Genomic DNA, 12,500 nt, shown 5'->3' on the forward strand with positions numbered 1-12,500 from the left:
ACCATGAAGCCTGGCCTTCTGTCATCGACCATCACTGAGTTGGAAATATAACCGAGAATGGTTAGACTCTTTTAGCTATGCTCTTTCCACAAGGTGGCAGTGACGAACACCTTCCTCCATCACAAGGATAGGCACAAAGTATCATGGTGTCACCCAATATCTAAGCACTGGCACCAGCTAGACTTCATCCTGACCAGAAAGAGAGACTTTAACAACGTGCAGAACACCAGAAGCATGCACAGTGCCGAGTGTGACACGGACCACATCCTTGTCCGCTCCAGGATCCACCTCGTCCCACGCAAGATGCACTACTCCAAGACCAAGAGTCTCCCGCACATCAACGCCAGCCGAGCGTCGTGCCCGTTCACAGTTCATAGATTCCGCGAGTCCCTCAGGCCGTCACTGGACAAAGGTCGCACAGATGCCACCACTGCAAACGCAAAGTGGGAAGAAGTGCGCACTGCCCTCTTCCAATCGGGGCTGGAGACTTTGGGGAGAAAGGAGCATAGCTACGAGGACTGGTTCGAGGAGAACTGGCTGGAGATGGAACCAGTCATTGAGGCCAAGCGCGCTGCACGCCTAGAGCACGACGAGAACCCGTGCCAAGCCACACAAGATGCACTCAGGGCCGCCCGCAGGAAGTGCCAACAGACAGCCCAACGCTGCGCCAATGACTACTGGCAGAAGCTGAGTCGGAGGACACAGGCCGATGCTGACTTCAGCAACACAGGCGGCATGTACGCGGGCATCAAGCAAGCCACCGGCCCCATTCCCACCAAGAGCAACCCACTGAAGACTAAGACAGGCAAGAACATCACAGACCAGGATAAGCAGATGGAGCGATGGGTGGAGCACTACCTCGAGCTCTACTCCACTCAGAACGTCGTGACGGACGCAGCCCTGGACGCCATCAGCCAGCTTCCCGTTTTGGAAGAACTTGACGAGGAACCAACAGAGGAAGACCTCAGCAAGGCCATCGACTGTCTCTCCGCCGGCAATCCCCCAGGAGAAGACAGAATCCCTCCAGAGATCATCAAGCGAGGGGAAGAAGAGCTAGATCGACGACCTACACGAACTGCTCTGCCTGTGCTGAATGGAGGACGCCGTACCTCATGACATGCGTGGTGCCAGGATGGTGTCTCTATACAACAACAAAGGCGACTGCAGCGAATGCAACAGCTACCGGGGCATCTCCCTGCTGAGCATTGTTGGTAAAGTATTCACCAGAGTCATCCCGAGTCCCATTGCGGGTTCAGAGCTGGCAGATCCACCACCGACATGATCTTTTCCTTGAGACAGCTACAGGAGAAATGCCAAGAGCAAAACCAGCCGCTCTTCCTCGCCTTCATAGATCTGACAAAGGCGTTCGACCTGGTCAGCAGAAGCGGACTCTTCAAGCTGCTGAAGAAGATAGGCTGCCCCGCAAAACTGCACTCCATCATCGAGTCGTTCCACACAGACATAAGCAGCACAGTGAGCTACAACGGGGCCACGTCCGAGCCTTTCCCCATTAGCAGCGGCGTCAAAAAGGGCTGTGTGCTCACCCCGTCCCTCTTTGGCATATTCTTCTCCATGTTCCTGTCGTTCGCCTTCAACGATAACAAGGACGGAGTCTACCTGCACACGCGACACGCTGTTCAACCTGGCAAGACTCCGAGCGAAGACCAAGGTCAGGCACGTGACCATCAGAGAGGCCCTCCTCGCCGACAATGCTGCTCTGGCCACACACACCCAAGAAGCCCTTCAGAGACTGATTGACCACTTTTTACATGCCTGTGACGAGTTCGGCCTCACCATCAGCCTCAAGAAGACTGAGGTGACGGGACAGGGATCTGACTCCCCCATGAGCATCCACATAGGGAGTCACGTACTGAACACAGTCGACCAGTTCCAGTACCTGGGGTCCACCATCAGCTCCAACCTCTCCCTGGAGCCAGAAATCAACTCCAGGATAGCAAAGGTCTCAGCAGTGATGTCCAAGCTCCACAAGAGGGTGTGGTCCAAGATGCAGGTGTACAGAGCCTGGGTCTTGAGCATACGCCTCTACTCCAGCGAAACTTGGACATGATATGCTGCCCAGGAGACTGAACAGTTTCCACCTCCGCTGTCTCAGACGCATACTGGGGATAAGATGGCAGGACAGGATTCCCAACACCGACATGCTCAAGCACGATGGCCTGCCCGCCATCTTCACCCTACTGAGTCAGCGTCGTCTCTGCTGGCTAGGCCACGTCCACCGCATGGATGATGGTCGACCGGTCATCGAAGGACCTCCTTTACGGAGAGGTTGCATCAGGAGCCAGATCCCAGGGCCGCCCCAGACTGCGATACAAAGACACTTGCAAGAGAGACTTGAAGAGTGCTGCAATCGACATCCAGGCGTGGGAAGTCATTAGAGAGGTTAAGCATGACGTTTACGCCAAACGGCAAACGTCGGAGTGAAATTTGGGTTAGAAATTTAAGAACACTGCTTGATATTAGCTCATTTCTGTCCTGTTAGCTCCAGATATAAAGCAACTTCTCAAAGGAACGAGACAAGTTAAAATGAGAGAATTTTCACGCTTTTATGATAAGCAGGAGTCTGAAGTTTCTTGTTTGCCCTTGGCCGTAAACGTCATGCTTAACCTCTGTATTGCAGAGTCTCGGGACTCCTGGTGCGCCGCCGTTCACTGCAGCACAAAGCAAGCCCAGCGAGACCGCATTGACTGCCTAAAGAAGAAGAAGAGAGCCGCCCCCAAGTCCAGCTCCTCATACCAGGCAGCAACAGCCCACACCTGCCGCCTGTGCGGCAGAGGCTGCCACTCCCGCATCGGCCTACACAGCCACACGAGGAGGTGCAGCAACCAGACCTGACCCAGTGCAGCCATCGTCTCCTGAGACGGAAGGAGGCCGACGACGACGAAGTTAGTTTTGAAAAAAGACTGTACAAAAATCATACTAACTCTTTCTTTTCAATTCATACAAGCGCCTTTTGGCTTTAAAAGATCACTAGGTGTGTATTTTACAACAGTGCTCCCCCTAGAAACAGTAAAAGAGCTAATTAGATGTTAACTTATTATTAAATACTTGTGAAATGTTCGTGGCTAGTCTGACGTGGCGTTTCGTCTCGGCCAAGAGACTCTTCAGAGACCTTTAGAATTCAAAGGCAAACTCGTTGAGCATCGCGCCCAAAGTCCCGTTCGCAAATTCTACATGTTGACAGTCTGGCCCTCAAACGCAGAAGGATTCCCAACCGTATAAGCACGAGATAAATTTATACAAAAGCAAAACTATTGTCAAATACTTGTGAAATGTTCGTGGCTAGTCTGACGTCAGACTAGCCACGAACATTTCACAAGTATTTGACAATAGTTTTGCTTTTGTATAACTTATTATTATTCAATACTAGAGCACTGTTGAAAAACGAATTAAGCAGGTCAGAAACAAACGCCAATTAAAGATCAGCGAAAGTGTATATAACACAACACGTCATATATTCTGGTAGCTACATCAAAAGCACAACCAGAAAATGTGTTTATAGGAGTGAGCACTGTTGCCGTTGTCATCAACAGCTTGGGTCACGCACTGACCATTCTGTTTTGTGTGACTCTGATTATTATCAGCAAGATGACGCGCAGCAAATTTGGCGAAGCAAAATCTACGGAGACATGAATGTGACTCTTTACCTTGTACTATTTTATTGTCTATGCGATTTGCTGTCTTTCAACTTGTGAGGAGTCTCGGCACTGCTTAGCAAGGTCAAAGGTGTTCTGCAGCTCGAAAGGTAAAGTCTCTGCTTAAGAGCCAGAAGGCTCATCAGGCCGGCGCTTATCTCCGGTTTCAGTAGCATGAAGCGACTAGGAGTATTTATACTCCCCCTGGATGGGATGCTAGTCCATCGCAGGGTTACCCCCGGCATTACGCTGGTACCCATTTATACACCTGGGTGGAGAGAGGCACCGTGAGAGTAAAGTGTCTTGCCCAAGAACACAACACAATGTCCCCAGCCAGGCCCCGAACCCGGACCACTCGATCCGGAGTCGAGCGCACTAACCATGAGGCCACTGCGCCTCCCACTACACACTCTGCAGCTCGAAAAGCGGCCACTAACTCTGCGAAGTCTAGGAACGAGTCTCCTGGCAATATTCTTCGCCGCTTTTAAGCCTCTATAAAACAGACTTTACTACAATAAAACAGTCTTTAATGCAAGGTTACATATTGTTTACTGTTTTGAGGACATATGTTTCGGTTTCCAGTTTTGTTTGCTGAAACTCAGTTTCAGACAATCCAGGTCAAAAGACTTGGGACGCTTGTCAAATTTGGCCGAAAAGTAGAGCTGTACATGGTTCCATCGTTACGTGAGCAACGCATGCTTTTCTTTCGCTACCTTTTTCGCCCCCCCGCTCCCCTCCCCCCAGAAAATGTTGAAACATTCATGCGATCAATGATCTACTCTTGACTTCAAACATCTTGAAAAACCAACATTGTAATGGAAGGAGGGGGAAAGCGAGAATTGTCCCAACAGTTTTGACCAGGGTTGAAGCTCAGTTGGTCGAGCACTGCACCGGCATCAGCATGGTGCAATGTTAAAGGGACTGGGGCACATGCGCAATAGGGACAAGCTGCAATAACTTGCATAGAGCACATCACTTATGTTTTGCTCTTCAGTGAATGTTACTGTCTAGTCATCTCTCACTCTCGCTGCACAAGGACAAGCTTTCACATGCTTGTTCCTTTCCATCCCATGGAAATCGCTGAATATCAACGCCATTCAAGCAACTCTTAGTGAAATAAGCTACTCGATCTCTTCGACAGAATTTGAAATAGTCAGGCAGATGTTTCCAAGAGCTTTTTGACCAACTCGTACACGCGCGTTGGATGACATAGTACCTTCAAATAAAGTTAGCATCGTCATCATTCTATAGGAAATGTGCAAATGAGTCTCTCACTAAACAATGGCTATAAATAGTATTGTGTTCTTCCCTGAAAATAGACTTGCCACAAGTCGACCTCATGACAATCCCAGGAGAAAATGTTTTAGCGAGCGAATCGTGATTTTTCGTACGGGAAGTAAATGAGCGAGCGACGAAGTCGCGAGAGGTCGACTTGTCTCACTTGCAAGGTCCTCATTTGCGTCTTGCGCCAAAAAGGGGATCACGTCATTCGCAAGTCCTGCACTTGATGGCGCAATCCGACGAAAACTGTCGAACATGTTTGTTTCTACGAAATCGAAAGAGGAAATTTGTTGACTTTGTGCTAAAGGTATCCGAAACAAAGATGAAATAAAACGAAAGCTTATTTTCAATCTCGAGTCGCCGCTTGGAAAGGAGATCTCCAGTGGTATTTTTTGGACCAACAGTTGTGGCGTGATTTGTGCTGATAGAAACGAAACACTAATTCGAAAGATTAGCAAGTATTAAAGGGAAAGTTTTGAATCGTCAAGAAAGTTAATTGATTTCACTCATGAAAGATCAGGTAGGCTTCAGGTGTAGGAGACGTACTACACCGGGATAAAAAAGACACATCTTAGTGAAGACCATTTTAATTTTTGTGTCGATAGTCGATTGAGAATCACCTTGGGACTTCCAAACACCAGTTTATACTTAAGATTTTAAATGTGTTGTCTCCTAAATATGACGCTCTAATGCCACGACAATTGCGGCTGGAGACCAAATCTTTCGTGATTGAAATCAGTGGAACAATTACGAATACGACAGCATTGTAATCCTTTCCAAGTAAACGACCAAAAGCGTACGGGACTAGTTTAAAGGTCAGACGTTTCCCAGCTCTGGTTGGAGCAGACACAAACAGATGTATGCAAGACAGATATTCTTGAATTATTTTCCTCTGATAGTCGCGTAAGTTGGGGTGCTTACCATTTAGCCAAACAATCCGGAAATTTCGGTTTGCATGGGGGGTCAAATGGAAAGGCAATTTTCCGGAAAATCTTTTCGGAAATTGTGGACGACCTCCAGAGGTAGTCCTCTTTTTCCGTTCGGAACGGAATTCGCGAAATGCCCTTACCATTTGCGCGAACCTTCCGTTTCCAGGCCCTTTCTCACAAGATGGAGTAAAATATGCGGGATAGAATGCTGTGTAGTAAATGGTAAGCGCCATTCTCATCCGGTTGGTCATTAAATTCGGAAAATCGCTTACCCTTATGCAACGATCATTCCATTCCGATTATTTGGCTGGATGGTAAGCACCCTTGGAATACCCGGTGGCTTTAGTAGCATGTTGGAAGTCACGCTTCACTGCGTGTGGCAAACTTTGATTGACAATCCCCTGGGGTCCACGAGGACTACTCTGATTGGCCTAGCTCAGCGACCCGTTTTGGGTCGCTAAAATTGGCTCCAATCAAGTATGAAAAGTCCTTCGTTCCGCGCGTATCTAGACGAAGGACTTTTCGAAAGTCTACCCTGAAAACAGTGTAGATCCTTGTAACCAGCTGGTTAATAATTGTACTTTAAGAGGTACCTGTTTCTTTAATTAGAGGTTCAGCTAGATGAGGCTGCACTTTTTGTAACGCTTTCAAAAACTCGCTGAAAGCCTCTGGGCCTCTCCTGGGTAATATCTCTAACAATTTGTCAGAGCTTTCTTCTCTCGTATCCTTTTGCCTTATTTCCTGATCGTCTGTTGCGTCCAAAATGTTGGCCAAACACGGCAATAGCTTCTTGGCTTCCAGGTCTTTTCTGAGAAAGGGCCGGTGATGGCGCAAGATTTCACGTTGCTTGTGATCCATCTTTTAGTAGTTCGGTAACAGTCTTTCCTGTGACCAACAGAGCAACAAGATCCTCCTGCAGACAGAAGAAAAGTTTATGCCGATGAAAACTTTACTATGGCCACGGAAGAGTTATTACAAAGTGCATGGAAGAGCCCATAAGTCGGAAACATCCATTTGTTACAAACTCGTTCCCACAGTCATCGTTGCCTTGATCAGCGGTCGGGAAACAGTAGTGTAGCAATTTAGTGTAGCAGCTCTCGTAACCTGCTATTGTTTGGTATTGTAAACAGTTTCTATTGCTTTTAAGTCTAAGTCATTGTTTCAATTGCCCATGAAAACTTTTCAAATTGTCCAATGAGAGTGCAAAATGTAATACGATCGGCGTCAAGCTATAACGGCCGTAGCCACACATCTAGCTGAACGCATGGGAAGATTACAGAAAGTTGAACATATTATTTGGAATTTATCCGCAAAAATCGCTGTGTGGCCCCAGAGTTGAGCTGATGTGATAGGAAATTTATCTGGCCTTAAGGCTGCGGTGTTTTTATGACGATGCGGACCATTGCTTTGTGATACAAGAGCAATTTGTGGGACGAGATCGCCACGAGTCACCAGCTTTTCTTCTCTTTATGAGGAGAAATGACAACTAACGGCATCGTAAAAATTTGAAAGCCACTATCCCGTCTAAAACGGACACAAGTTTACCCTCCGATTGCACAAAAAAGACGAGAACAACTGTATGTAGAGGTAAGTGTAGTTTATTTCTACATTTACAGCTTATTTTAGCATTCATAAGCTCAACGTTAATTTTCCCATACAAAGGCTATAAATCATAAACCGAGCTTGGGCTGCCTAGAAGAGTGAAAATGTCTTACCGCAAATTTTGTGCTTAGGTTTCCACTAATTGTACCCATTGTTCTTTATATTATTGTGCAGAAATTAACCCTAGCCCTTCTGTTTCAGAGATCAATTATGATGAGCTAATGTTAGTAACAAACTTATTCAAATAAGCGAAGCGAAAAATTGCCAATAGATGAGGTGAGGCTTAACTTTTATCTACCACTGATTAACTTTACTCAAGTAAAGCCGCTTGTGAATGTGATTTACCGCTGATCGAGTTTGCTGTGCTGGCTAAACAACAAGAATCGATAACTTTTATGACTTGAATCGGCCCCGAACCCGGCCTCGAACCCGGCCCAGCCCTGGCCCCGCGTACCATCAAATTTTCCAGTTATCTGTCTAATAACGATTCCTCATCACAGGGCCGGAGTAACTGATGAATACCCCGCCACTCCCAAAGTGATCTTGAAAAAGTGATGGCTGCGTGGCTACACAGTGCTCAATAGCACCTCTCACTGCTAGAATATGCTAGTCAGGAAAGAAGTGGCTACGCGGTGGTCAATACCACGCCTCTCCGGTCCCTAGTATATGTTAGTCAAAAAAGAAGTTGTTACGCAGCTATTGAAGGCGCGTAACAAGGAGTCATGAGCAGAAGCTTCGAGTGTTTAATTTTGAATCCTACAGTATGTACAATGCGATCTCTTATATCAGATACACGTGTCCTAAACTACGAGCGAGGCTACAAAGCTGGTAATGGTAATGGTAACTTTATTTATACACGGTTAATCCTTCAGCAAAGATTATAAAAAAATAAAAGAATAAAATTTAACTAAAAGTATCCCTAGGTAAACTAACTAACCTAAAATACTATTAACTACATACTAAAAGCTGCTTTACAAGGATGCTGCACGAAGGTCACTGGATAGGCTGTTCCACAACCCGGCTCCGCTGTAAGAGAAACTCTTCTTTAAATAATTGGTGCGGGGCTGCGGAAGAGCCAATTTATTTTCCATATTCCTTTATCGATATGATGTTACGTCGTTTCGAAAAACAAATCTAGAACTCAAAAATTCAGAGGTCATCCCATGTAAAGATTTGTACATCACAACAGCAGCTGATTCCAATCTTCCTGATTCCAATCTTCCTGATTCCAATCTTCCTTCCCTCAACTGCATTACAATCGGTCTCGACAAAATAAGAACGACGCTCGGAACTTTCATTACCAACAACTGCATTCTCTTTTCAGTATGGGATATAGAGGCTGTCACCAATTGAATTAAAGAGGACTTAGCTCTCTACCTGTGTGATGCTTGTTGCACCCGTTGGTTTTGTTGGCCTTGATTTTATCTTCCTTTTCTCTCAGTTTATCTAACTCTGGCCATTTGGGTGCCAGTTTGGACGGGATCGCAGCTATCTTGCCCGCTCGGGATTTCTCGCTTGGTCCCGCAAGATCAAAGATCATTTTTTTGTTTTTTAAGTCATACAATAAATCCTTTATTGACCAAGCTTGATCGGTCAAGATGGCTGGATATTGGCCTCCTTCTTTTTTTGCATGTTTATGGACCTAGACTTCGTCTCGTCTCCAGCCACCTTGACCTCACTCTTGGTCAATAACCCATTTATACAAAATTTGGGACAATTTTGAAATATCACGAGTGGCATTTATGCCAAGTATCACATACAAATCATGCTATTATTTGTTTATACTACAAACTGAGACTGAGACATTCATGTAACGTGAACAACAGTTGCAACCTTTTGTCGAGTTTTTTTGCTTCGTAGGTGAGCAAATTGGTTTCAAAGTTTGCGCAGTTCATAAACAGAAAATTAACTGTTAAGTTTTAACTGAATATTTCTATGCCATATGAACCATGTGAACCATGTGCCCTACTGATGGAAATGGGCCCACACAAGGACAGTGAAAAACTCTGACCAGGGTGGGAATTGAACCCACGACCTTCAGGTTAGATCTCTGCCGCTCTACCGACTGAGCTACAAGGTCAGACGGGAGCAGGCCATGGGAACTGAAAAATACAAACGTTGGCCGTGTAGCCATCAGTAGGGTTAACGCTCACATGGTTCATATGGGATAGAAATCTAGCACTTCACATTACACTCTATTCAGTTAACTCTGTTTAAAATATAAGTGCTACACGGCCAACGTTTGTATAAATGTAACCTTTCCTTGTAACTGTTAAGTTTGACAACTCAAATCCTCTCCGTTCTTGACATACAGGGGGAACTGTGACACCCGAAAATGGCCCGCAAAGTTTCGGGACTTTCGGGAAACAGGGCCCAGGACCCTTGGTTTAAGCGGGCAGGGTTACAAAGCCGGTTACAAAGTTCAACAGCCCAACAAAGCTTAGCCCACGTTCGGAAAATGAATTTGATTTCGGTCGAGTGGAAAAACTACCGCCTAAGGTCGCTCGGAGGGCTGCTATTGCGTTGTTGGTGGGTTGAAATGAAAGTTTAATCTTTGTCAATTGATTCTGATGTGGAATTGCAACCGTGGGAACATATCGTCCAGGAATATTTGAGTCACATTGGTGAGCTCCTGAGAATTTATTGTACAGCCTTGGCATTTTATAATAACTGTTGACAACCGAGGAATTGAAAACAGCTCAAATCGCGTTTAATATGGAAATAACCACACAGGAAGGAAGCCACCCACAATGGCAATAAGATTAGGCTTTTTATAATTGAGACTTTTATCGTATGGTTGTCATCTCAAGTCTTTTATCGCGATTCCCATACAAATCCTTATATTTTTGTCGCCTTTGCCTCACACTGAGCTTGGGGGGCGCCTGTGCTTCCACTCGAATGCACTCAGGGAGCGACAACCACAGGTAGCCCAAGCTTGGAATACGATTTTTAGACTTTGTATGGGAAAATTGACTTTGAGCTTATAAATGCTAAAGTAAGCTGTAAATGTTGTGTACGTCTTTTCTGTACAATCGGACCGCAAACTGTATCTGTTTTAGATTGGTTTGTGGCTTATGAATTTTTACGATTGCCTTAGTTGTCATTTCCCCTCATAAAGAAAAGAAAGGCTGGTGACTCGCAGCGATCTCGTCCCACAAATTGCTCTCCCATTACAAAGCAATGGACCGAATCTCCATAAAAACACCACAGCCTTAAGTCCAGATAAATTTCCTATCGCACAGCGATTTTCGTCGAATAAATTCCAAGTAATGTTCGGCTTTTATAATCTTCCCATGAATTTGACACACTAGGCCAACGAGAGTGCAGAATGTAATATGATCGCCATCAAGCTATAACAGCCGCAAAGGGGCGAACGCATGGGAAGATTATAAAAAACAAACATTATTTGGAATTTATCTGCCAAAAATCGCGGTGCGATCCCGGAGTGGAGTTGATGTGATAGGAAATTTATCTGGCCTTAAGGCTGTGGCGTTTTTATGGAGATCCGGTCCGTTGCTTTGTTTACTGTTGTTACTCTTGTTTACCGTTGCTTTGTCAACTTGCCTTCACCTACTGCTCAACTCACTGACCTATGTAGGCGAGTTTGATCCCCAGCATAGGCGAGTTCGCTGTTTAATTTCATGACAAAGGAACTCAGTTCGGTTCACTCAGTTAAACTTCGCAAGTTCGGTTCCATCAATTCACGTTGAAAGGGAGGTACTAATGACTACCAAGCAAGGGCTCTTATCTCTCGTCATGAACAATGTCTTCAACAGAGGCTGGGTCGAATGTTCCTTAAACTATAAGGCATTAAACTTACCTCTGGCAACTAAAAATGGAGTTGAAAGAACTCCGTGATGACAGCTAGTCGAACTGAGAATTCTGCACAGAGGAGCGAATCCAGACTTCGGAATTTGTACTATATTTAGTTCTATTATATACCATCCTCGGAGACCCAGGGGCAGATCGCGGAGGCAAGGGAAAGTCTAAACGGGCGAAAGAAAATGGCGACGAAGAAAAGCATAGCAGGGCGAGAACTAGAGTTTTTACCAGACCATTTCCAAACAGCAGAGGTAATTCTCAATTCTGATTGGTGCCAGAAATTCTTTGTGTTTTTCTGCCCAATCAGAGGTCAGCAGGCCGTGAAGTCGTTTGGTGTCTTCTTACACGGAAATCACTTGATCGCCATACTCGGCTTGATTCGCTTGGCAAGGTTTTGCTCGAGTAGAAAAGTCTCAATCACAGCACAAAATATACAGGGAATCGTTCGGAATATCGGCGGAGAAATACGCTGGACCTTTCGCAGGTATTGGAACAGCAGCGTATTTCCAAGCGTGCGAGATTTGTTTAAAGATGGCCTCCTCGATTCACCTAAAATAGCAGTGATTAATTTTGATCTGACAATTATTTTTATTCTGACCCTTTTCCTGGTCGAGGTATTTCTAGATTTCTTGCATCAATTGCTGTGTCTGAAACTTTGCTAATCTCGAGAGCAAACGTTTGCTTCGAATGCTGCCAAAGTAACAGCTGATGTGTTCTTTAATAGCCTTGCAAAGGGCAATATCCAGGCTGTGCAAATGTGCTGGCAATTCCTTTGAGATAATTTTACTTGGAAAATGGACAATAATCTGAATGTGAAAAAAGATTGAAGACAGTTGCAAAGAACATAGGAAAGAGATAGTGGATATTTTATGAACACCGTAAGTTAAGTTGTCATTAATGTTTTAAAGCAACATCAATTTTGCTTTAAGGAAATTCTTGTTTGCGCGCTATTTCATATTTCATACAAAAGTGTGCTGTGTGTTAGACAGTAATAACAACAACAGAGTCCTGAGGTTTCTAAAACAATGCTGAAAGAAATCTTCTCCAACAGTAAAATGATTTTGGATCCAGGTACCTCTGCTAATATAATCTTAACCTTAATATTTCTCTTTACAGCAAAGATCCCAAAAATGTGACAACTTTAAAATTAATTCACATTCTTTCAATATTTTTTATTAGTTTATCAGCTTTATTGGACACATCAGAAAAGGTA

The 12,500-nt window shown here is 45.0% G+C and overlaps 1 protein-coding gene and 1 long non-coding RNA gene across 5 annotated transcripts in view; one reads left to right on the forward strand and one right to left on the reverse strand.

Moving 5' to 3' along the window:
- Nucleotides 1-11,507, reverse strand: part of LOC138003411 (uncharacterized) — a 48,057-nt gene extending 36,550 nt beyond the window's left edge. For all 4 annotated transcript variants that reach the window (XM_068849468.1, XM_068849469.1, XM_068849470.1 and 1 more), the window contains exons 1-2: nt 11,286-11,507; nt 6,457-6,776 (exon numbers count right to left, since the gene is read on the reverse strand). In XM_068849468.1, the coding sequence (XP_068705569.1) occupies nt 6,457-6,721 (265 nt within the window). In that variant the 5' untranslated portion in view covers nt 6,722-6,776; nt 11,286-11,507. The remainder of the gene's footprint in view (nt 1-6,456; nt 6,777-11,285) is intronic.
- A 154-nt stretch (nt 11,508-11,661) lies between these two features.
- LOC138003416 (uncharacterized) overlaps nt 11,662-12,500 on the forward strand; it is a 1,917-nt gene continuing 1,078 nt past the window's right edge. The window contains exon 1 of the long non-coding RNA XR_011123533.1: nt 11,662-12,165. This is a non-coding gene — a long non-coding RNA (uncharacterized lncRNA). The remainder of the gene's footprint in view (nt 12,166-12,500) is intronic.

Source organism: Montipora foliosa, chromosome 5, assembly GCF_036669935.1.
Source record: "Montipora foliosa isolate CH-2021 chromosome 5, ASM3666993v2, whole genome shotgun sequence".
Taxonomy (NCBI): Eukaryota; Metazoa; Cnidaria; class Anthozoa; order Scleractinia; family Acroporidae; genus Montipora; species Montipora foliosa.